Source organism: Myxine glutinosa, chromosome 1, assembly GCF_964187855.1.
Source record: "Myxine glutinosa chromosome 1, kmMyxGlut1.1, whole genome shotgun sequence".
In the NCBI taxonomy this organism is placed as follows: Eukaryota; Metazoa; Chordata; class Myxini; order Myxiniformes; family Myxinidae; genus Myxine; species Myxine glutinosa.
The window spans coordinates 67,674,368-67,700,715 of record NC_136261.1 but is presented as its reverse complement, the minus strand read 5'-3'; the positions used below and the strand labels follow the sequence as shown (position 1 = coordinate 67,700,715).

General features: G+C 44.7%; 1 protein-coding gene across 1 annotated transcript in view; it reads right to left on the bottom strand.

Moving 5' to 3' along the window:
- Nucleotides 1-26,348, bottom strand: part of LOC137422704 (extracellular calcium-sensing receptor-like) — a 129,916-nt gene that overhangs the window by 43,170 nt on the left and 60,398 nt on the right. Inside the window, exons 3-4 of the mRNA XM_078771250.1 lie at nt 17,865-18,071; nt 17,206-17,393 (exon numbers count right to left, since the gene is read on the bottom strand). Of these exons, the coding sequence (XP_078627376.1) occupies nt 17,206-17,393; nt 17,865-18,071 (395 nt within the window). The remainder of the gene's footprint in view (nt 1-17,205; nt 17,394-17,864; nt 18,072-26,348) is intronic.

The window sequence follows — 26,348 nt, the reverse complement described above, 5'->3', positions numbered from 1 at the left end:
TTTTAGATTTCCATTTCTCCCCCAAACTTCCCCGTACATCTACTATTTGTCTCACGTTTTAACCCCCCTCCATCCCCCCAAAAACAAACAAACAAAAAAAAACAACAACATTTATTTCCCATTCTCCACATGTGAAGTTGTCCCATCGTGTGATTCTGCCCACGTGCACTGTCTCGCCCCGCCCCCATTATCTCCTTGCCTTCCACATTTTCCCCTGTTCACGTGACTCGTGGTTGTCCCTCTCGGCTCCCTCTCCCCATTGGTATTTTTGTGAATATAAGATTGTTCTTCACGGTTCTGTTTAAATGTTTAAACTTTCCCCTGCAGTGTTTTATTCAGTGGTTTATTACAACACGCTGTTTTTCTTCCTATTTAAAACGCTTTTTTCAATTTCTTCTCCAACTCATTCCATTTCAAAAAAATATTAAATCTCTTATAACTCTAAATCACTACATGCTATAAATTCCCATTCATTCCACCCCTCCTCCATCATTCTTAAACGGATCGCTAACTTGAAAATCACAATAAACCCAAATTGTGATAAATGTTCGTCTTTCATTAATCATCCACTTTCTAAACTCCCCCCTTTCCCCTCCCTTCCTAAACTTCCCCCTTGCCCCTCCCCTCCTAAACTCCCCCCTTGCCCCTCCCCTCCAAAACTCCCCCCTTGCCCCACCAATTCAAAACTCCCCCCCAACCCCTCCCCTTCTAATCTCCCCCCCAACCATCCCTCCCAAATTCTTCCCCCTCCCACCTCCTCCTCAAAGCTGCCTCCTCCCCACTTCGTCTCCGTTCTATCTCATACCTCCACCTCCCCCAACCGTCTACTTTCCTCTGCCCCCCCCCCCTCAAACAACCCCTCACTGTGCCTCATCCCATCACCATCAAACCTTTTGTCGTCCTCATCCTTCCCTCTCTTGTAACTCTTCTGTAATCTCTGACACACTATCAACTGCTCTCCCTACCTCCCCCTCTCATCCTTCATCTGACCCTACCCCACCCCTCCCCTGTCCTACACCCAATGCTCCTCCTCTCTCCTCATTAACGGTATGGACCTCAAACATCCGGGGCCTTCGCTCAAACCTGATTGATCTCTCCATTCAGGTTGCTTCTGACAATCCAGACTTGATCTTCTTAACATAAACTTTCCTCCTTCAAGATGTCTCTGATTCCTTAATATCTCTTCCTCGTTACTCCCTCCTCCGGTATGACAGACCTGAGCCTCATCCTGGTGGTGGGGTTGCTATCTTTATCAAAAACTCTCTTCCTCACTCTCCTTGCACTGCCCTCTCTGCACCCCACCCCCAGGAGTACCTCTGGCTATAGCTTCCTCTCCGCTCCCACCTTTTGTTCATATGTGTTCTGTACCGTCCTCCAAACAGTGATGACTCCATTTACATTTCGCTGTCTGACAACATGGACCAACTTCTATCAACTCATCCAAACTCTCTCTTCCTCATATGTCGCGACTTCAACTGTCATCATGCCAGCTGGCTGGGTGTCGGTTCCTCTCTCACCAGCCATGGCACCTCAGCAAAGTACTTCTGCGACTCATTGGGACTGACACAATCTGTCAATTTGCCGACCCGGATCTCAGTCAATGGAGTATCTTCTCTTCTGGACTTGGTTATGACAAACTTCCCTGCAAATGTCTGCTGCTCTTCTTCTGCTCCAACCGGTTCTTCTGATCATGTGCTTGTTGAAGTGGACATCTCTCTGGCCATTCTCAGAGAGCCTACTCAGCGCCGACGAGTCTGGCATTTCACTCAGGCTGACTGGCACGGTCTGCAAACAGCCATCAATCATCTGGACTGGTCTCCCATCTCTACTGCCTCTGAGATCAATTCTTCCTGGGAATTCTTCCAAAGCAAACTGCTCTCTCTGTCATGCACAGATTTATCCCATCTCATCTTCAGTTGTCTTACCCTTCCTCCCGTCCATGGTACACTGAATCTTGTGGTGAGGCAGTTGCCCTGAAACAACTTGCCTTTGCCTCTTGGAAGGCAAATCCAACTGAAGGCAATCTCAGTTCCTTCCAACAAGCTCGGAACAAGTGTGTTTCTACCCTCAGGAGTGCCAGGAAGCACTAACTCTCCACACTCAAGATTGAACTCTCAAACCTGTCTCCTTCCTCCAAATCCTGGTGGCATCTGGTCAAATTCGTTTCTGGTGCTTGTTCCCCCTCCATCCCCTCCCTTACCTCAAATGGCTACACAGTTGACACCGCACGTGACAAAGCCGAATGCCTCAACTCTGTGTGTTTGCCTCAAAATCTTGTGTCCCAAACCCATCTCTCTCTGTTCCCACCTTTCCCAGTCGAACCCAACTGCTCCTGGACTCTGTGTCCTTCTCTCCTGACAAGGTGGAGAAGTTTTTGTCAAACCTCGACTCTGATTCTGCAACTGGACCAGACGGAATCAGCCCACTGGACCTAAAATCCTGCTCTGCCACTCTATCTCACCCTCACTCTGTTCTTTTCACCCTCTCTTTTGCTCAACGTCATCTGGCAGCATCTTCGAAATCAGCAAGCATTATCGCTTTACACAAAAAGGTGCAAAAACAGATCCTTGCAACTACAGACCAATCAGCCTGCTCCCAATTATCAGCAAAGTCATGGAATCCATCATTGCTTCGGATCTCAAATCCTTCCTCTTCTCCAATGGCTTGATCTCTGATCATCAATTTGGATTCAGACCAGGCCATTCTACTCTGGACATGTTGCTTCTGCTGTCTCAACAATGGATTGAGGTCCACAATGCCAAACAGGAAATCAGAGCTGTCTCCCTTGACATATCACGTGCCTTCGATACGGTCTGGCACCCAGATCTGCTCACCAAACTCTCCTCCTATGGTAATAATGGAAATCTCCACTCATGGCTTGCGGACTTCTTTTTTTTTTTTTTTTGTATACAAGATCGAGGCTCGTGAAAGAGCAAACATTAATCACACAAAAAGACAAACCGACACACAAAACACAAAAAACAAGGGTAGCGGCAGACAAGATGGGGAGAGAGGGGGGAGGACACAAAAGAGAGGGGGAAGAAGGGAAAGGACACAAACACAACATTTGAGAGCAGGGACATCGGGAGGACTTGGGGGGAGGTGGGAGAGGATTAAAACATATGAACACTGCAAGGACTCTGGGGTGAATTACCGGGGGTAGAAAAGCTCAAGGATTTCGATGGGGGAAGATAAGAGATGGTGGTGAACAGCTGTTTTAAAGACCTGGAGGGAGGAGTGGGATTGAAGGGAGTGGGGGAGTTTGTTCCAGAGGCGGGAGAAAAGGGGTATGAAAGAGTGAAGGTGAGCAGAGAGCCTAGACTTTGGCAGTTTAACCATAAGAGGGTTGCAGGCAGATCTTGTGCGACCTGAAGGAATATTGGGGGGACAGAGCACAGAGAGAGCTGGGGGAGCAAGGCCGGAGAGGAGTCGGTAGAAGACAGAAGGACCACCAACCTGCCTGCGGTGAGTGAGTGAAAGGCCCTCTGAGTTGACTACATCGCAGGAGATTCCAATGATTCTGAAAGCTTTGGTCTCAACAGCGTGAAGCCGAGCAAGGTGTGAGGCAGGAGCACCAGACCAGAGGGGGGAACAGTATTCCATTGAGCTGCGGATGAAAGCCTTGTATGTGGTGAAGAGCTCAGGTGTGCCAAGGAAGGACTTCGCACGACGGAGGATGCCCAGTCGGCGACTGGCTTTGGAGGCCAGCTTGGAAATGTGGTTTTCCCAAGAAAGATCATGGCAGATAACGAGACCCAAAAGCTTGAGCGACAGAACTTCTTGGAGAGGATTGTTGAGAAAGTAGATGGGAGGGTTGTCCAGTCGGTCCTTTCGGAGAGACATTGTAAGAGTGTGAGATTTGTCAGGATTGAAAGACATGTTCCACTTGTTTGACCAGTCTGTGATTTTGTCCAGGTCTACAGAGAGTGAGGAGGCTGCAGACTGCCGATCTGAGGGATGAGGAATGGAGCGACAGAGAGTAGAGTCGTCAGCAAAGAGATAGAGAGGATTTTGAAGAGAGTCAGAGAGATCATTGATGAAGATCAGAAAAAGCACAGGGCCCAGAACACTACCTTGGTGAACTCCAGCCTGAACAGGAAGAGGAGATGAGAGAAACCCATTCAGGGCCACACGTTGACTACGACCAGAGAGGAAGTCCGCCAGCCATGGGTGGAGATTTCCATGGACACCAAAGGAGGAGAGTTTGGAGAGCAGAGCAGGGTGCCAGACCGTATCGAAGGCACGTGAAATGTCAAGGGAGACAGCTCTAATTTCCTGTTTGGCATTGAGGACCTCCATCCATTGTTGAGAAAGCAGAAGCAGCATGTCCAGAGTAGAGTGACCAGGTCTGAAACCAAATTGATGATCAGAGATCAAGCCATTGGAGAAGAGGAAAGATTTAATATCTGAAGCAATGATGGATTCCATGACTTTGCTGATAATTGGGAGAAGGCTGATTGGTCTGTAGTTGCTGGGATCTGTTTTTGCACCTTTTTTGTGCAAAGCGGTGATGTTGGCTGATTTCCAAGCAGATGGCAGATGACCTTGAGCAAAAGAGAGGGTGAAGAGAACAGAAAGAGGGAGTGAAAGAGCAGAAGAACATGATTTTAGGACCCGTGGGCTGATGCCGTCAGGACCAGTTGCAGAATCAGAGTCGAGGGTTGACAGAAACTTTTCCACCTTGTCAGGAGGAAAGGACACAGAGTCCAGGAGCAGCTGGGTACGACTGGGTACGGTGGGTACAGAGAGGGATGGGTTTGGGACACAAGATTTAGAGGCAAAAACAGAGTTGAGGCATTCAGCTTTTTCACGTGCGGAGTCAGCCTTTAAGCCGTTTGAGGTGAGGGAGGGGATGGAGGGGGAACAAACACCAGAAACAGATTTGACCAGACGCCACCAGGATTTGGAAGAGGGAGACAGATAAGAGAGTTTGGTCTTGAGAATGGTGAGATATTGTTTCCTGGCTCTCCTGAGGGTGGACACATACTTGTTTCGGGCTATGTGAAAGGAAATGAGATTTCCTTCCGTTGGATTTGCTTTCCAGGAGACGAAAGCAAGTTGTTTCAGGGCAACAGCCTCACCACAAGATTCCGTGTACCATGGACGGGAGGAAGGGTATGACAACTGAAGACGAGATGGTATAAATCTGTGCATGAGAGAGAGCAATTTACTTTGAAAGAATTCCCAGGATGAGTTGATGTCAGAGGCGGTAGAGATGGGAGACCAGTCCAGATGATTGATGGCTGCTTGAAGACCGTGCCAGTTGGCCTGAGTGAAATGCCAGACTCGTCGACGCTGAGGAGGCTCTCTGAGAATGGTCAGAGAGATGTCCACTTTGACAAGCACATGATCAGATGAGCCGATTGGAGCAGAAGAAGAGCAGCAGACATTTTCAGGGAAGTTTGTCATAACCAAATCCAGAAGAGAAGATGCTCCGTTGACTGAGATCCGGGTCGGGAAATTGACACATTGTGTCAGTCCCAGTGAGTCGCAGAAGTCCTTTGCTGAAGAGCCATGGCTGGTGAGAGAGGTACCCACACCCAGCCAACTGGCATGGTGACAATTGAAATCACCACATATGAGGAAGAGAGAGTTGGGATGGGTAGATAGAAGTTGGTCCATATTATCAGACAGTGAGATGTAGATGGAGTCATCGCTGATTGGTGGACGGTACAACACACATATGAACAAAAGGTGGGAGCGAAGGGGAAGCCGTAGCCAAAGGTATTCCTGGGGGTGAGGTGGAGAGAGGGCAGTGGAGGGCGAGTGAGGAAGAGAGTTTTTTTTTAAGATAGCAACCCCACCTCCAGAACGAGGCTTAGGTCTATCATACCGGAGGAGGGAGTAACCTGGGAGAGATACCAAGGCATCAGAGACATCATGAAGGAGGAAAGTTTCTGTTAAGCAGATCACATCTGGTTTGTCAGAAGCAACCTGTATGGAGAGGTCAGTCAAGTTTGAGCGAAGGCCCTGGATGTTTGAGGTCCATACCGTTAATGAAGAGGAAGGGGGGGCATCGGGTCCAGAACAGGGGGGGGGGGAGGGGTAGGGTAAGATGTGGAAGAGGAGGAAAAGGTAGGGAGAGCTGTTGAAGGTGTGTCAGAGATTTCAGAATAGCTTGGAGAAAGGGAAGAATGGGGCAGACAAAAGGTTTGATGGAGATTGGGTGAGGCACAGTGAGGTGTTATTTGAGGAGGGGGAAGAGCAAGGCAGGAGGTTTGGGGAGATGAAGGTGAAAGTTGGAAGGAGGAAGAAGCAGGGAGGATGCTTTGAGGAGGAGGGGTGAGAGGGGAGTCTAGGAGGGGAGGAGCGAGGGAGAGTCTCGGAGGGGAGGGGTGTGGGGGGAGTTTAGGAGGGAGGGGAGGGAAGGGGCAAGGGGGGAGATTTGAAAGGGATGGGTGATGGGGAGGATTTGGAGGGGAGGGGTGAGATTGGATTTTGAAAAGTGTATGATTCATGGGAAACGAACATTTTTTGCAAAATGAGTTTGAGACCTTCGAGTCAAAAATACGTTTGAGGACACTGGAGGAGGGATGGAGTTCTGGATAGTTTATGGAATGTAGAAAGGAGGAACTGTAAGAGATGGTATTATATATATTTTTTGGAATGAATAGATTTGGTGAGCAAGACGAAAGCATCCTTTTTTAGGAAAAGAAGAAAAGGGTGTTATAATATACGAGAGAAAATAGTTGTTCAGGGGAGAGATTATACATTTCTAACCGCGTGATCGCGAACGAAGAACGAACGAACAAAAAGAACAACAAATAAACGAATAAGACCTGGGAAGGAAATATTTTTTGGGGTTTTTTTTTTTTTTTTTTGTGAGTACAGATATTAAACAAGGAGGTACGGGGTGAACGACTGGTACGAAACAGAAAACGAAAATAATTTCAGCGCATTCGACGAATCGCTGAGAGAAAAACAAACCACAAGGTCTGAGACCGTACGGTAGTCTAAGCCTACGAGTACTAGGCCGCAGAATACTCGATACCATTAACCGACGATTGTGTATACATGAACGAAAAATTAGCACCGAAAATTTTCCAAAAGATACGCTGTAGGTCCATACACCGAAAGATAGATACAGTCTCGACAAAAACACAATTGAGAAATATCACTTAGCTTCGAAAGGGTGAGCGCATGGAGCAGCTTCGAAAAGACGTGACCTCGCCGTGATCTCGCGAGATCTCCCTCTCTGGACTTCCTCTCTGGTCGTAGGCAACCTGTGGCCCTGAATGGATTTCTCTCATCTCCCCTTCCTGTTCTCGCTGGAGATCCCCAAGGTAGTGTTCTTGGCCCTGTGCTATTTCTGGTCTTCATCAATGATCTCTCCAACTCTCTGGAAACGATCGACTCCACTATCTGCCGCTCCATTCCTCATCCCTCAGATCGGCAGTCTGCACCCTCCTCACTCTCCGCAGAACTCGACAAAATCACAGACTGGTCAAACAAGTGGAACATGTCTTTCAATCCTGACAAATCCCACACTCTTGCTATGTCTCTCCGAAAAGACCGACTGGAAAAACCTCCCATCTACTTTCTCAACAATCCTCTCCAAGAAGTTCTGTCGCTCAAGCTTTTGGGTCTCTCTATCTGCCATGATCTTTCCTGGGATAACCACATTTCCAAGCTGGCCTCCAAAGCCAGTCGCCGACTGGGCATCCTCCGTCGTGTGAAGTCCTTCCTTGGCACACCTCAGCTCCTCACCACATACAAGGCTTTCATCCGCAGCTCAATGAAATACTGTTCCTCCCTATGGGTTGGTGTTCCTGCCTCACACCTAGCTCGGCTTCACGCTGTTGAAACCAAAGCTTTCAGAATCATTGGAATCTCCTGCGATGAAGCTAACACCGAGGGCCTTTTACTCATTCACCACAGGCAGGTTGGTGGTCTTTCTGTCTTTTACGGACTCCTCACTGGCCTTGCTCCCCCAGCTCTCTCTGTTTTCTGTCCCCCTAATATTCCTGCAGGTCGCACAAGATCTGCCAGCAACCCTCTTGTGGTTAAACTGCCAAAATCTAGGCTCTCTGCTCACCTTCACTCTTTCATTCCACTTTTCTCCCGCCTCTGGAACAAACTCCCCCACTCCCTTCAATCCCACTCCTCACTCCAGGTCTTTAAAACAGCTGTTCACCACCATCTCTTATCTTCCCCCATTCAAAACCTTGATCTTTTCTACCCCCGCTAATTCACCCCAGATACACTTTTTTTGAAATGCCAACTATTTTCCTGGAAGGCTTTGCAGTGTTGATATGTTTTATACATCTCCCACCTCCCCCCAAGCCCTCCCCCTCCCACATCTCTCTCGATGTCCTTGCTCTCAAATCTTGTGTTTGTGTCCTTCCCCCTCTCTCCCCATCTTGTGTTCCGCTCCACTTATTTTGTGTTTTATGTGTCGGTTGACTTTTTGTGTGATTAATGTCAGGTCTTTCACGAGCCTCGAACTTGCATACAAAAAAAAAGAAAAAAAGAAAAAAGAAGCTTTTGTCGTTGTTTCCACGGCACTGCAGAACAATAATTCTTCCTTGATATCATCTCCCTTAACATAGCGAACGAATGCCAGCAGCTGGGAGCAGGAACTAACATCGGTCGATTCATCAAGTTGAAAAGAAAACAAGCCAAAAGGCGCCGCCTTAATCTCATTGATGATCTGTTGTTTCACATCTTCCGACATGTCACGGATACGACGCTGCACTGTGTTATTCGATAAAGACACCTGTTCAACTTTGCGAGCTTCTGCCTTGCCGAGAACCCGTTCGACAATGAGGAGGGTGCAAGGCTTGATGAGTATCTACCCAATCGAGTGGGGTTTTTTCTTCTTTGCAATATCAAGAGAAACTTCATAAGAAGCCTGAACAGTTGCTACATTTTGTTGGTGAAAAGCTCCTCATTGGTGACCTCATCGGTGAAGATGACCCAAAAGTCCCATCCAACTTCTGTTGCTTTAAATTTCTTTCATGCCGCTTGAAAAATTCGGGATCCTGATTTGCATGTTGTGCGTGATTCATCTCGAGGTGCAACTTCAACTTGGATTCAGTACTCAAAACCTTGTGACACAGCACACATTGTGGTTTCTCTTGGCCAGACATGGTAATGGACGTGAATCCAAGCTTTATGTATTCGTAAAGATACTTTCTTTTTTTACTCCCAGAAGCCATAACGTCAAATCTGCAATAGGAAAAACACAAAACAATATCAAAGTCAAAACAATATCACAAAAAAAAAAACCAATATTGAATTTTTAGTGTGGTTCAACTTACCACATGGCCCCCCGAGAAATACACCATGGCCCTCCAGGGGGCCATGGCCCCCAGTTTGGTAACCACGGCGATAGAGTTTTACTTTCTGCAACATCCTTTGGTATTATAATTCTCTTAGCTTTAAAGGATTCCATGAAAAGTCAGGAAAACGACATTCCTATGTAAAATAACAGGACTGGGTTGGGCGTGGCTATGACTGTCAATCAGCTTGATGGCGGTGGACCCGCAAGACACATTCGCCTCCGTGTCGGCGTTATGCGTGATAATGTTATATGGGATCAAATAATCTCAGCAGAAATATCATATCTTGGGAAATGCCTTGTTTTTCATCGTTACATTTATAAAAATAAAATAATAGCGAGGTACCAGTGCCATACACCACAGACGGGGCACGTGATCACCATCCATCTCGTCACGGGTCAAGGCAAAAGTAAACTACGTGATCAATGACCATCTCAAGTCACGGTTTCTCGGCGCCAGATTCGTTACGTCGGCGCATCACTGATGAGGTTGCATAAACAGCCTGAAGACCCTTCAACACAGATGACCCAGATGACCTTTAAAACCCAGATGACCCAAAAGTCCCCAAAGACCCAAAAGCCCCCAAGGACCCAAAAGTCCCCAAGGACCCAAATGTCCCCAATGACCCAAAAAGTCCTTGATGACCCAAAAGTCCCTGATGACCAAAATCACACAAAAGTCCTTGATGACCCAAAAGTCCTTGATGACTCAAAAGACCCGGATGTCCCAAAAGTCCCTGAGGACCCAAAATACCCCAAGGAACCAAAAAGTCATTCATGACCCCAAAGTCCCCAAGGAACCAAATCACCCAAAAGTCCCCAAGGACCCAAAAGCCCCCAAGGGCCAAATGTCCCCAAGGACCCAAAAAGTCCCCAAGGACCCAAATGTCCCCAAGGACCCAAAAAGACCTTGATGACCCAAAAGTCCCTGATGACCAAAATCACACAAAAGTCCTTGATGACAACATGATGACAACTTTTCAACAACATGATCAGATGAGCCGATTGGAGCAGAAGAAGAGCAGCAGACATTTTCAGGGAAGTTAGTCATAACCAAGTCCAGAAGAGAAGATGCTCCGTTGATTGAGATCCGGGTCGGGAAATTGACAGATTGTGTCAGTCCCAGTGAGTCACAGAAGTCCTTTGCTGAAGAGCCATGGCTGGTGAGAGAGGTACCCACACCCAACCAACTGGCATTGTGACAATTGAAATCACCACATATGAGGAAGAGAGAGTTTGGATGGGTAGATAGAAGTTGGTCCATGTTATCAGACAGCGAGATGTAGATGGAGTCATCACTCTTTGGTGGACCGTACAACACACATATGAAAAAAAGGTGGGAGCGAAGGGGAAGCCGTAGCCAAAGGTATTCCTGGGGGTGAGGTGGAGAGAGGGCAGTGCAGGGCGAGTGAGGAAGAGAATTTTTTTATAAAGAAAGCAACCCCCCCCCCCCCCCCCCTCCCCTCCAGGACGAGGCTCAGGTCTATCATACCGGAGGAGGGAGTAACGTGGGAGAGATACCAAGGAATCAGAGACATCATGAAGGAGGAAAGTTTCTGTTAAGCAGATCACGTCTGGTTTGTCAGAAGCAACCTGTATGGAGAGATCAGTCAAGTTTGAGCGAAGGCCCCGGATGTTTGAGGTCGATACTGTTAAAGAAGAGGAAGGGCCCTCTTATGCCCTCTTACCTATGGCTACTGGGATTGGGGATTAGGGAGAGGAACGTGGAAGCAGGGGGTGGGGGAGAGGAGGGAGAGGGGTGGTGGGGAAAGAGGGAAAATTGTTATTAAAAAAACAATTATGCCAGACACCCTCAGTACATCACTGGTGAGCACGTCTATAAAGTTTTTACTGCAACATTTGTAAATCAGTAGTAGAACATCATCTCCTCAAATATTACAATAATTATTCAGACGGTGTATTTCTCAGCTGGGCCGCTCTCAATGGTAATGACTGGAGTTTTACTTGGTGCAAAATCCTATGTTATAATGTTTCTCCAGTTTATTTCTCCAGTTAAATATTTACAGATACTCTCTGAGAGAGTGTTCTCTCATGCTCAACCGAGGCTATCGTAGTTACCTTCGCAAAAGCGGAAGGTTATGTTTTGATCGCTGTGTATTTATTTGTATGTCTGTGTGTGTGTGTGTGTGTGTGTATGTTATTCGCATAACTCAAAAAGTATTCAACCGAATTGCATGAAATTTGGTGGGATGATTGGTTATTATACGGGACACATTTGATTAGATTTTGGGAGCAATCGGGTCAAAGGTCAAGGTCAAGGTCACGAAAAGGTCAAAATCGTATTTTTACCATAGCGCGGTCAATTTTTATCCAATTGGCATGCAACTAATGCCAAAATGTTCAGAATTCAATGCCCGATCTTGTGATATACGACATGACCCAGTGAAGACATTACCCTTGTTAGCGGTTGGGGGTCAAAGGTCAGGGGGGTCACGACCTTGCAAAATGTGCGTTTTTTGTCATAACTCGGTCAATTCTTATCCGATTTGCATGAAATCAGCACCAAACTGTTCACTGTTCTGTTCCCTACACTCCCATGCCAAGTACAGAACAGTAGCTGCGGCGAAGGTATGCGCTCTACCGAGTGCCCGTTCTAGTTTGGTTACCTTCGCAAAAGCGGAAGGTTATGTTTTGATCGCTGTGTATTTATTTGTATGTCTGTGTGTGTGTGTGTGTGTGTGTGTGTATGTTATTCGCATAACTCAAAAAGTATTCAACCGAATTGCATGAAATTTGGTGGGATGATTGGTTATTATACGGGACACATTTGATTAGATTTTGGGAGCAATCGGGTCAAAGGTCAAGGTCAAGGTCACGAAAAGGTCAAAATCGTATTTTTACCATAGCGCGGTCAATTTTTATCCAATTGGCATGCAACTAATGCCAAAATGTTCAGAATTCAATGCCCGATCTTGTGATATACGACATGACCCAGTGAAGACATTACCCTTGTTAGCGGTTGGGGGTCAAAGGTCAGGGGGGTCACGACCTTGCAAAATGTGCGTTTTTTGTCATAACTCGGTCAATTCTTATCCGATTTGCATGAAATCAGCACCAAACTGTTCACTGTTCTGTTCCCTACACTCCCATGCCAAGTACAAAACAGTAGCTGCGGCGAAGGTATGCGCTCTACCGAGTGCCCGTTCTAGTTTGGCATGGTTACGTCCTTCCCCACGCCACCTTGATCAACGCTGAACCTTGCTATGCACATGGGCAGATAAGAAAGCGTGTCACTTGTGCAGTTTTTTTTTTTTTTTTTTTTTTTTTTGAATACAGAATCGAGGCTCGTGAAAGAGCTAACATTTATCACAAAAAATATATAAATCAAACAGACAAACAAAATATATAAAAAGAGGGAGCGGTAGACGAGATGGGGAGAGAAGGGGAAGCACACAAACACAACTTTGAGAGCAGGGACATCAGGAGATGTGTGGGAGGGAGAGGGCTTGGGGGGAGGAGGTGTGGGAAGGGAGAGGGTGGTGGGAGAAGTATAAAACACAAGGATACCAAGGACTTCCAGGAAAGAAGTTGGTATTTCAAAAAAGTGGATTTGGGGTGAAATTAGCGGGGGTAGAAAAGATCAAGGTTTTGGATGGGGGAAGATAAGAGATGGTGGTGAACAGCTGTTTTAATGTCCTGGAGGGAGGAGTGGGATTGAAGAGAGTGAGGGAGTTTGTTCCAGAGGCGGGAGAAAAGAGGAATGAAGGAGTGAAGTTGAGCAGAGAGTCTTGATTTTGGCAGTCCATAAGAGGGTTGCAGGCAGATCTTGTGCGACCTGTAGGAATATTTGGGGGACAGAGCCCAGAGAGAGCTAGGGGAGCAATGCCGGAGAGGAGTCGGTAGAAGACGGAAAGACCACCAACCTGCCTGTGGTGAGTAAGTGAAAGGCCCTTGGAGATAGCTTCATCGCGGGAGATTCCATTGATTCTGAACGCTTTGGTTTCAACAGCATGAAGACGAGCTAGGTGTGAGGCAGGAGCACCAGCCCAGAGGGGAGAGCAGTACTCCATTGAGCTGCGGATGAAAGCCTTGGATGTGATGAGGAGCTCAGGTGTGCCAATGAAGGACTTCGCATGACGGAGGATGCCCAGTCAGCGACTGGCTTTGGAGGCCAGCTTGGAAATGTGGTTTTCCCAGGAAAGATCATGGCAGACAGTGAGACCTAAAAGCTTGAGTGACAGAACTTCTTGGAGAGGATTATTCAGAAAGTGCATGGGAGGGTTGTCCAGTCGATCTTTTCGGAGAGACATCGTAAGTGTGTGAGATTTGTCAGGATTGAAAGACATGTTCCACTTGTTTGCCCAGTCTGTGATTTTGTCCAGGACTGCAGAGAGTGATGGGGCTGCAGACTGCTGATCTGAGGGATGAGGAATGGAGCGGCAGAGAGTTGAGTCATCAGCAAAGAGATAGAGAGGATTTTCAAGAGTGTAAGAGAGATCATTGATGAAGACCAGAAAAAGCACAGGGCCCAGAACACTGCCTTGGGGAACTCCAGCCTGAACAGGAAGAGGAGATGAGAGAAACCCATTCAGGGCCACATGTTGACTGCGACTAGAGAGCAAGTCCGCCAGCCATGCGTGGAGATTTCCATGGATTCCAAAGGAGGAGCGTTTGGTGAGCAGAACGGGGTGCCAGACCGTATCGAAGGCACGTGATATGTCAAGGGAGACAGCTCTAATTTCCTGTTTGGCATTGAGGATATCCATCCATTGTTGAGACAGCAGAAGCAGCATGTCCAGAGTAGAGTGACCTGGTCGGAAACCAAATTGGTGATCAGAGATCAAGCCATTGGAGAGAGGATAGATTTCATATCCGAAGCAATGATGGATTCCATGACTTTGCTGATAAATTGGGAGAAGGCTGATTGGTCTGTAGTTGCAAGGATCTGTTTTTGCACCTTTTTTGTGTAAATCGGTGATGTTGGCTGATTTCCAAGCAGATGGCAGATGACCTTGAGCAAAAGAGAGGGTGAAGAGAACAGAGAGAGGGAGTGAAAGAGCGGAAGAACAGGATTTTAGGACCCATGGGCTGATGCCGTCAGGTTCAGTTGCAGAATCAGAGTCGAGGGTTGACAGAAACTTTTCCACCTTGTCAGGAGGAAAGGACACAGAGTCCAGGAGCAGCTGGGTATGGTGGGTACAGAGAGGGGTGGGTTTGGGCCAAAAGATTTAGAGGCAAACACAGAGTTGAGGCATTCAGCTTTTTCACGTGCAGATTCAGCTGTGTAGCCATTTGAGGTGAGGGAGGGGATGGAGGGGGAACAAACACCTGAAACAGATTTGACCAGATGACACCAGGATTTGGAAGAGGGAGACAGATAAGAGAGTTCGGTCTTGAGAACGGAGAGATATTGTTACCTGGCTCTCCTGAGGGTGGACACACACTTTTTTCTGGCTTTGTTAAAGGAAATGAGATTTCCTTCCGTTGGATTTCCTTTCCAGGAGACGAAGGCAAGTTGTTTCTGGGCTACAGCATCAACACAAGATTCCGTGTACCATGGACGGGAGGAAGGGTATGACAACTGAAGACGAGATGGGATAAATCTATGCATGAGAGAGAGCAATTTACTTTGGAAGAATTCCCAGGATGAGTTGATGTCAGAGGCGGTCGAGATGGGAGACCTGTCCAGATGATTGATGGCTGCTTGAAGACCGTGCCAGTTGGCCTGAGTGAAATTCCAGACTCGTCGACGCTGAGGAGGCTCTCTGAGAATGGTCAGAGAGATGTCCACTTTAACAAGCACATGATCAGATGAGCCGATTGGAGCAGAAAAAGAGCAGCAGACATTTTCAGTCAAGTTAGTCATAACCAAGTCAAGAAGAGAAGATGCTCCGTTGACTGAGATCCGGGTCGGGAAATTGACAGATTGTGTCAGTCCCAGTGAGTCGCAGAAGTCTTTTGCTGAGGAGCCATGGCTGGTGAGAGAGGTACCCACACCCAGCCAACTGGCATGGTGACAATTGAAATCACCACATATGAGGAAGAGAGAGTTGGGATGAGTAGATAGAAGTTGGTCCATATTATCAGACAACGAGATGTAGATGGAGTCATCACTGTTTGGTGGACGGTACAACACACAGAGAAACATGAGGTGGGAGCGAAGGGGAAGCCATAGCCGGAGGTATTCCTGGGGGTGAGGTGGAGAGAGGGCAGTGCAGGGCGAGTGACGAAAGGAGTTTTTGATAAAGATAGCAACCCCACCTCCAGGACGAGGCTCAGGTCTATCATACCGGAGGAGGGAGTAACCCGGGAGAGATACTAAGGAATCAAAGACATCATGAAGGAGGAAAGTTTCTGTTGTGCAGATCACGTCTGGTTTGTCAGAAGCAACCTGTATGGAGAGATCAGTCAAGTTTAAAGTGTATACAGTGTGCTTGACTAACGTCGTTCTGATGATTTGTGGTGACTGTATTTTTGTCTGGCGAGAATCTACTCAAGTATTACCGAGGTCTTCTGATTTCCCAGAACCAGGATTTGGACAATTCAGATAAATACTTATATGTTGTCTTGATAAAGTTGTTCATTGAAGTTAATTTTACAAAACTATTATCAGAGAGTGTGCTGGGACTGTCGACTCTACGTACTAACGTTGGGATGACGTGGATAAAAAATGCCGGCTCCACCCACTGATACAAAACAAATTTGGAGTATCTCTTCGTACTCTCGTCGTAGTTTATCGAGGACACTTGCAGTTTGAGTGCATAATAAGTTTTATTTACACCAAGTAAACAAAACTAAAAACCACGACTGTCTTTCACATCCGGCCGTGTATAAATCAATTCCTCTCGAGAGGATCCGCCCCTCCCCGCTGTCCCCACCCGATTGGTCAGAGGGAAACCACACCAGTTATTTTGGCATTTCTAAGTGCAGGTCCTTGTGTGGCATGAGGCTGGATGAAGACATTACTCTTTGAGAAACGAGCAAAAATACAAAGCTGCAAGATACACTCAGGGTTACGTAAGACAATATAGGAACACATGTGCAGTGTTTGACATTGCTGATTAAGATATCTTGGGAGTATTGCTCCAAGGTTGGGTATCGTCTGAGTACCATATACCATTGTGTTATTCCACATTGCAAAAAATACAGAAACAAGTGAATAAAAAAAATTATGCTGAATTAAAAAAGCAATGTAGGGATGACAAACTACAGTCTAAAAATGATCCTAAACAAGATCGGGATGATGTTAATTTAGAGAGTAGCTAACAGTATTGCCATTACATAACGAGCTAGGCCGAGCTAAAAGTATTAGAAGCTCCATTTTTCATTTCTGCAAAAGTATAAGAAGCTCCTGTTTCATTTCAGGGACTTCTTGCAGCTTCAGTTGTCTTTCCGACTTTTCTTTTTTATCAACTTAGAGTAACCAATCACAAATGCAGATAATGATAGAATGCTGTTATTAGAGATGTCCATGCGGTTTGTAAGAAGATGATCATGTACTGATATTATAACATTATACTCGGCTGCTAATTTCTACAGTCTCATTATGTGGCTACACAACAGGAGTAATCAAGTACTGTGGTAACCAGTGAAATGTTTGTCGAAGCTTGAAGCAATAACTGATGAAGTGTAAATGAGGCAGTGATGTCGGGATTGTTATGTGATGGCAATTCTGTTCGCTACTCTCTAAACCAACATCATCCCTATCTTGCTTAGGACCTTTTTTAGACTGCAGTTTGTCATCCCTACATTGCCTTTTTAATTTAGCATGAATTTTTTTATTCACTTGTATTAAAATTGTTTATCACTAACTGTTATGTGTACATACAGAATTGAGCATAATGTACAATATCACAATATCACAATTCACAATACATTATTTTCAAGTATAGCAAATATTTATGAGGAAAATATAGGTTTTCACAGAAAAAAGCAATAAAAGTTTCAATATTGATTTATGATACCTGCCAATGTTCAAATGAATTGATACTTGGACATGAGACATTATCACCAATTCTTTTATCAATGTCACACGTTCCCATCTTGTGCAAAGCGTGTGCTATTATATATACAGCCATGTACGTGTTGTAAGTAACTCTCAGCTGTGTAACATCAGTCAATGTACTGTTTGCATGATCCAGTCGCTCAAGTCCTGTACATGGCAAAAGTAAACTTCTCTTTGTCTGCCAGGTGCAGTTGAACGTTGTCTCCCAAAATTCCAACAACAGTTCATTCATATCATTTTCAGAAATCTTTGGGATCATGGATGTTTTTGAAATACTTTTTTGTGATCTTGAAACAATGATATGCTCTTTGTAGTAAAAACTTTTACCAAAGACTTTTTTCAATGTATAGTTTTCAATATTGTTGTTTGTGATTAACAGATTTGGAAAATCAATGGGTGATATTTGCTCCAATAATTTATGACGTTTTTGATACAAATTCCCGATTTCACACTGATAGTTCATTTGGGTCATTAGGCTACGATTGGAACATTGATCAGCACTGACTTTATCCGTGCTTAATCGAGAATTATTGCTGTTCCTACAAACTTTTGGGACATGTTTTTTATCAGTATACGGTTTGAAGTTTAACAAGTAACTTTTCAATCCAGGAATGACACCATGCTGCAAAGCAAAACCAATGGTTCCACGATAAACCTGGATGTACGTTGGATCCAAGAAAAATAGTGATGTTATCCATGATTCACTTGCAATTAGCGTTTTGCTTGTGATGTTACGTCTCATGAGCTCTCGTGCAAGAGGGGGTATGTCAGCTTCTCCGCCAAATACCAAAATAATATCTGTGTTTGATTTAGCTATTTGTTCACCTGCGAAATCATAAAACAAAAGTCTATACTCTACATCATTTTGTGTTGATTCAACATAGTAGACTTATGTTTTATTGAGATCTTGCTGTCAACCAAACTGAGGGTTCAACTTCTCCTGTATATTAACATTGTTTATCACCAACTGTTATGTGTACATACAGAATTGAGCATAATGTACAATAATATGGAACTAGACGCAAATATGCCTCTGCGTAGTGCCTGCTTGTGACAATGGGTAGATGCCCTCATTGAGTGTCCGAAAAATAAAAATAAAAAGTTTGATTTAAATCCCTTCAGCTGTTCTCAAGTATCACATTTTTACCAGACATGACAGGTTTCACATTGATCGGTGAAGCGGTTTCGGAGAAGGGTTTTTTTTAAAATATCAGCTTACAAACTAATATGGCTGCCAAACCATGAGGCATATGACGTTTTATCATGTTCAAAATATATGCAGCAAACGTGTTAGATGACATTTTTTTAAGTTTCGCATCGATTGGGTAAGCAGATTCTGAGATATAATTATTTAAGGTTTTCCTTCAATCCAATATAGCTGCCACACCATGTGACAGATGATGTTTTCGTGATCAACATTTAATTCCCATGCCTAGTCAATGACACCTGTAAACTTTTGAGTCGATCGCTTTGGTGGTTTGGGAGATGCTTTCTAATGTTTTAGGTTAAATCCAATATGGCTGCCAAACCATGTAACCTATGATATCATAAATTTAATATGTCAATGCAAATGGGTCATAGATCAGGTGCATGCAATTTCAGATTTTTAGGATGAGGCATTCAATTAAAACATTTATGGCTGGTATACCACTTCACCGATGATGTCATCAGTATCTTGCTTTTGTTCCACATTGGGAGCACTTTAAAATGTGCGAAGTTCAAAAAAAAATTCCATTCATCTTGCTTTTGTTCCACATTGGGAGTTCTTGACAATGTGCTAAGTTTAACATTTTTCCATTCAGCGGTTTCCGAGAAATAATTTTTAATTATATATTTTATTTTTACGTTGAAGGCTCCAGTCACGGACTACATAGTCCTCATCGAGGCCAAGCCTTAAATAAAAGAGCTGCATAAAGAGAAATAAAAGAGAGGATGTAAAGCTGAGGAGTGAAATGAGTAAGAAAATTGTTTGATGTTTGTTTGCAAGAAATAGATTGAAGCTCGCCCGGGAGCTAAAGTTTGAATGAGGCAGAAAGTAAGACCAGCAATCCTGACACGGAGAGTGTAAGATGGTTCCAGGCACCACTTCAACGCCCCGAAGTCCAAACGGTAGTACTGCCCTGGGCTGTTGCTGTGTACAACCTACTACCTAAAAATCTATATGCGTTTAATCCAATATGGCTGCGATACCACATTACCTATGAAGTCAGAATTATCATTAAAAAATTATATATGGGTGTCGCTCATCCCCTGAAAGTTCTGTCTGAATCGGACATGTGGTTGCTGAGAAAAACGAGGTTTAGCTCATACTGATGGACGGATGGACGGATAACCCGAAAACATAATGCCTGCGGCTACCTTCGAGGGTGGAGGCATAAAAATGTTTTTTTGACCTGTATGGAAATGAACCAGACGGAAAAAAAAAATCCTTAACAAAATCTGAATTCTACAATCAGAGATTGTTCCAAAGATGTAATTGTGGGGGATACCCCAAAGAGGCGTTCGTAATTCACTAGCACGGGACCAGTGGGTCTATTGACGGTATGGGGGTGGCGTGCGCTCGGTTGTTGGAGCCACGCCCCTTTAAGAGGATCGGGCGGAAGTCATGGGGGATATAAAAAGACAGGAGTTCCGGTCGGGTTTTAGTTCTTTGGAAATAAAGGAGCCTTGAACAAGTCAAGAAGTTTTTAACCTCTCGTTGTCCGCAACTCCTACATAACAACATTTTAGTTCCAAAGAGGAAATCTTCAACCCAAAGGAGATCTGATTAAGATAAAGATATGAAAGGATGAAATGATGAAAAGGAAAAAGTAGGTCTTTGAGAAAGGATTCCAAAGAAACCATCTGGAAATGGCTCCTTGTTTCGATGACCAAAACAAATACAATGGGAACAAACATTCCTCTTCGTCTTACCTGTTCCAAAAGCAAACACAAACTCACCATTAGGGCTTGGGAGGTGATGGCTCCTACCCCTCTCCCCAATGTTTTTGTTAAATTGTTAAATGAACCAACCTCCCCAACTTTCTCTATAAATGTGGATAATTCATCTTCCAATTATTCCATTTATATACCACGACCAAACTTTGCATTTACTCGACAAAAACCTACAGAAAATGCAAATAAGCATTGTGTTGGAAATAAAAACATACAAACAAGAACGTTTTATAACAGTGGCCTTTTTGTCTTTAATATATTGTTACAGGGAAGGGGGAGATCCATAGCTAGACAATGGTAAGTGTAACATGGTCCGTGTGTTTCGAGTAGGATAGATTATCCCAACTATGTCCAATTAATTTTTGTATTTTGCGGCTCTTTTGTTGTTCTCCCAGTTGTCGTTATATATCTGATGATATTTCGTTTAATATTTTTCTTTTGTCTTTTTTGCAATCATTGGGGGTCTGTATTTGTTGCTGTTTTGGTTTATTGTGTGACAACTTTCATTCATATCAGTCTGAATTTTATTTGATCGGGGGGTTAGGGATACCTTTTCTGGTTTGTTGTCTTCATGTTTGTGCACAAATTGGATTTGGTAGTCTGTTACACTTTTCACGTACTCAGTTCAAAACTTGTTTGGGTTCCTTCAGCCCCATACCTCCTTCTCAACTTGGACCCAAGAGGTACATTCTCAGCATGCATTGATTTTTGGAGAACATTTTGTGGATAGTGAAGAGTTTCCTTTTTTTGATATCTCGCTTATTGGTTTCTGATTTTGGCCAGTTTATTATTCTGTAGCTGTACTGGAATACTGGTATTGCAAGTTGGTCGAAGGCTTTGATTTTATTCTTTGGAGAAAGGAATCTTTCAGAATCTGCAATATTCTACATCAGTATTCTTTGGCGATTGTTTTTGCGCATTTGTTTGTGACATATTTGGTGGCCCTCTTCTACTTCGACATATTTGTATGATGCCTCGTTGTCTAGCTCCTGTAATGTTGTATTTGTGTCAATTTTTATGATGTCCATTTTTGTTGGTCTACCTTGTATGAATGTACAGCCTGGTGTTGGCTTAGCGGTTAGGGTGCCGCCTTGGGATCCTATAATCCTGGGTTCGAATCCCAGTAGATCGCTGAATTAACACCAGGGGGGTTGACTCAGCATTTTATCCCTCCGTAGTCGGCAAATTGAGTACCAGTTCACTGGTATTTCCCTGTGTGTCGCAAAAGGCGACCAACAGGGTTGGTGACAGGAAGGGCATCCGGCCATAAAATATTGCTTCAAAAAGGGGACCAAGGTGCACAAATAGGACCAACCCTGCTATGTGGGGGAAAATGGCCTCTAAAGGTGGTTCTAAATTCAAGGTGAATGTCTTTAGAGAACCATTTCACTAATTAGAGTTGTTCTGCCTTTTTTTTGCAATTTTTGCAAAGAGTTTTAGATTATCCATGTAAAGTAGATGTGTCACCTTTCTCGTCACTTTAGAAGTCCTTTAGTGGGCACTAGCTGAAGTATCCGGCATTGCCCGGGGTGAGGTGGCAGAGGGGGGGGGGGGGGGGGGAGGGACGGTTGCCGGACTGGATTCATCGCTTATTGGTGAATCCTCAGCGACAGTGCAGACATAAACGCGTGCCATCGACATACCCAAGCATGCATCACATGCAAACGACAAACAGGCAACATGTAAATGAAAAAACAAAGACCCACCCACTTCTCTTACATGTGAATGGATGGAATAACGAATCAGCTATCACCTAATCAGTTTTCCGATGTGGCTGGGGTTATATAAATAATTGACTTCTCCCATGCTCTTCTCGTTGAAAAGAAAGCTGCATAAATGCAACCATGAAAGGCTACGCAAGGTCAACCCTTTGCTGTTTCAAACTCTTCCCGAGTCCCTCCACAGCTGTAACGACATTTACATCTATTACACACGAGAGAATCCCAATGCTGGACACCCCCTCAGCTGCCTGACCGGTTTCATCGCTTATTGGTGAATCATGCATGTACCACATGCAAACCCCCCAAAATGTATTTGGGCAGCTTTGACAAGCCCCTCCGTTTTTGGAGGGGGGGGGGGGGTGGGGAAGGGAAGGAGGACAAATTTCCCCGTGCAAAGAGTGCTTTAACCTCAGTGTTGCCCAGGTAAAAAAGGAAATTGTAATATCCTCTGCCACCACCACCAGATGGTGCTACACGGTACACATTTACAGAGATAAATTATGCCCCCGCCCTCCCAACACCCCCGCGTGAGGCTGCGAACACATAGCCAATGTTACCTGACACAAATTTGTATTTGGAGTTTGTAACTTAAAAGATGTGGCTGTGCATAGAATACTTACAAACAGATGTGTGTGTGTGTGTGTGTGTGTTTGTGTGTATATATATATATATATATATATATATATATATACAGTCACATGAAAAGGTAATTACACCCCATGTAAAGTTTTGACTTTTTCAACATATTTCAACATACAGCTATTTGATCATCATTTCAACAATATTGATAGATAAAGGTGATATAATATAACAAATATCATGAAACATTTGCATTTTGTAGTCCATTGTATAATTTAAATAAACATAAATGCAAATTTCGCATGTGGAAAAAGTAAGTACTCCCTTGACTCCAATAGGTGGTATTGCCCCCTTTGGCAGAAACAACCTCAAGAAGGCGTTTCTTATAACTGTCAACCAGTCTCTGACATCGACTGGGATAAATTTTTGCCCACTCCTCCATGCAGAATTCTTTCAGCTGTGCGATGCTTGAGGGGTTTCTTGCATGCATAGCTCGTTTCAAATCCTCCCACAACATCTCGATGGGATTTAGATCCGGGCTTTGACTTGGGCATTCCAGAACCCTCCATTCCTTTCTTTTCAGCCATTCCTTGGTGGATTTACTGGTATGTTTAGAGTCATTGTCATGTTGCAAGGTCCACCCTCGGTTGAGCTTCAACTTTCCGACAGATGGCCTCACATTATCCTCAAGCACCCTCTGGTACAATGAAGAATTCATAGTGGATTATATGATGGTGAGCTGCACAGGCCATGATGCAGTAAAGCTGCCCCAAACCATAATATTTCCACCACCATGCTTTACAGTTGGTATCAGGTTCTTGTGGTGAAATGCTGTCTTTAGTTTTCGCCAAACATGTCTTCTGGTACTGTGACCAAATAGCTCTACCTTTGACTCATCTGTCCAGAGCACAATGTTCCAGAAGTGCTGGTCTTTGCCTCGGTGTTCATTGGCCAACTTTAGTCTTGCCCTGAGGTTCTTTATGGACAGCAAAGGTTTCCTCCTGGCACACCTCCCATGCAGATCAAATTTGTGCAGCCTCTTTCTCATGGTAGACTCGTGCACTTTGACATCAGAAGTGGCAAGAGCTACCTGTAGGTCACGTGATGACATTCTGGGGTCCTCAGAGACTTCTTTCAGCTTCTTGCGGTCTGCTCTCGGGCTGAACTTGCTGGGGCGGCCTGGCCTGAACAAGTTGGCAGTTGTTTGGAATCTTCTCCACTTGTAGATGTTCTTCCGGACAGTCGAATGATTGATTTCAAATTGTTTGGAGATCTTTTAAAATCCCTTCCCAGACTTGTAGGCATCTATAACCTTCTTTCTGAAGGCCTCAGAGGGCTCTTTTGATCTAGGCATGGTGACGCCGCACACTTCAACAACAAAGAGCAAACCAAACTAAATGTCTGAGGTTTAAATAAGACAGGTTCCTCCAAGATCCTCTCTAACGATGTTCTAATCATTTGCACCTGAGCTGGTGCACCTGATTCTAATTTTAGGTATTTAAATTAGTGATAAATGTCGGGGTGTACTTACTTTTTCACGTGACTGTATATATATATATGGACACAACGCAACTGTATATATATATTGCACACCCTATATATATATATATATACTTGGCAAAAAAAGAAACACAAGTTGATAAGCCACATTTTTTTAATGTGCATTGTTGTGCACAAATTTATCAATGACAAAGATTTGTAATACCATTTTAAGAACCTGTATTTTCAACCACATTTCTTGAGCATCATGCCTCACTGAACCACAACAATGGGCACCCGCGGAACTACGTAACTTCTCGGTAGTGCACCCTTCGCGACAGCAGTCACGTGATTGGATACGTTGAAAACAAACCACAAAAGGGCACGTGTTACAGCCGGAAATTATGGAAACGGTGTAGGTTATTTGATCATAACTCGCTTAATTCTTGTCTGATCTTTAAAATTTCAACTTTCCGACAAGCTGGAAGTAATTATCTTTCCAACAATATAAAGTTTTATGAAAAATAATACGAAATGTTTGTATAGCCGCCCGCGGAACTATGTAACTTCCGGTTAGTGCACCCTTCGCGACAACAGTCACGTGATTGGATACGTTGAAAACAAACCACAAAAGGGCACGTGTTACAGCTTACTTCCGGTAGTCTCGCCCTCACCTATGGGGGTTGAATGGATTTTCAAACAATCAATTACTGTGGCTTCCAAGGCTAAATTGCATAAGAATGTTGATGTTCCTGTAGTAGTCTATGGTCCATGGAGGCTTGAACCGAATTCACTCAGCAGACGACAATGCCATGACTCAGTCAGTATGACCAGGCCCGCGCAATTGGAATGCTTGATGCGAGCATCTCAGCTCGGGATGTGGCCACACATCTCCAAGTGCACGAATCAACCATAAGCAGGCTCAGACGTCGTTTAAGAGACACTGGAAGTGTGGCAGATCGTCGGAGAAGTGGTAGACCGTGAGTGACGACGCCCATTCAGGATCGTTACATCATTCTGCAGCACCTCCGTGATCGACATCACAACGCAGAAACCACCACAAGGGAGACGCCTGGGCGTGCGAAAAACAGGATTTGTGCTCAGACTGTCAGAAATCAGCTTCGTTCTGTAGGACTCAGGAGCAGACACCCTTACAGAGGTCTCCCACTGACGGCTGGTCATCATCGCCGTAGGTTGGTATGGGCCCACAAACACCATGACTGGACGCAGAGAATGTGGAACCAGGTGTTGTTCTCGGATGAGTCACGATTTCGCGTAAGCAATAATGATGGATGGGTACGAGTTTACCGTCATCGTGGTGAGCGACTTTTCGACTGTAATGTTGTGGAGCTGGACAGGTGGGGAGGTCCCAGCATTATGATATGGGCCGGTATGACAGCAAATTCCCGTACTCAACTGATAGTCATCGATGATAACCTCAATGCCCAGAGATATGAAATGTTTGGATGAAATTTTGGAGTCTGTAGTGAGGCCATTTCTGGATGAACATCCAAACATAGCCTTGTTTCAACAGGACAATGCGTGACCTCATTCAGCAAGGGTGATCTCCCAGTATCTTGATGACCACTATATTGAGCTCCTGCCATGGCCTGTGTGGGAGATTTCTATGATTATTAGGGTCGGTGAGTTATGCAAGTGGTTAAATTGTACGTCAATGTAAACTTTGTTCTTAAAGCATGTAAGAATATGGAAAAACGAGTTTTGACCGAGTGTTTAAAGACAGAATGTGTTATACTGTGCAGTTTTAGCAAGGCCTTGGAACCGAAGTGATAAGGGAACATCTGTGAATAGTTTTCTTACCCATAAATGGAGCACACTAGGCCGAGTGTTTACTTAAACCAAGGGTGGATGCATTAATCAGGGAGTGGGATTGTGTAGGTCAGAGAAGGTTGACATTAGCGGGGATAAGAGCATGGTCTCTTCTCCTTTGCCTCCGATAAGTGACCTATGGTATGCTCTTAGTGGCTGATATACAAGAACCAGATGCGCTTTTGGTGTCAGGAAGACGGGGCCGCTGAGTTCTGTGTTGATCTTTAAATTTCAATTCCACCACATCAAAGTTTCCAAGGTCTACTTAAGCACCATGCTCCGAGAGCAGAGGAACTGATCAGAAGAAGCAGGATGAGAGGGGAGAAGATTTCTTCAACCAAGCGACGTGTCATATCTTGGTTATATTTTGTGTAACAAGTTCCCTCTAAACTTCGGAATAAACATTGGCTCGGATAGACGAGTCAGAGCTCCTTGAATCTGAGTCTCATCTTGAGTTATTTCCTTTAGGGTTCGGTAAAGGTTCCCTGACAGTTTGGTGGCCCGTACGGGGATCAACTGTGAAGTTCGACAAGAAGACCATTCCAGGTCCAAGGTGAGC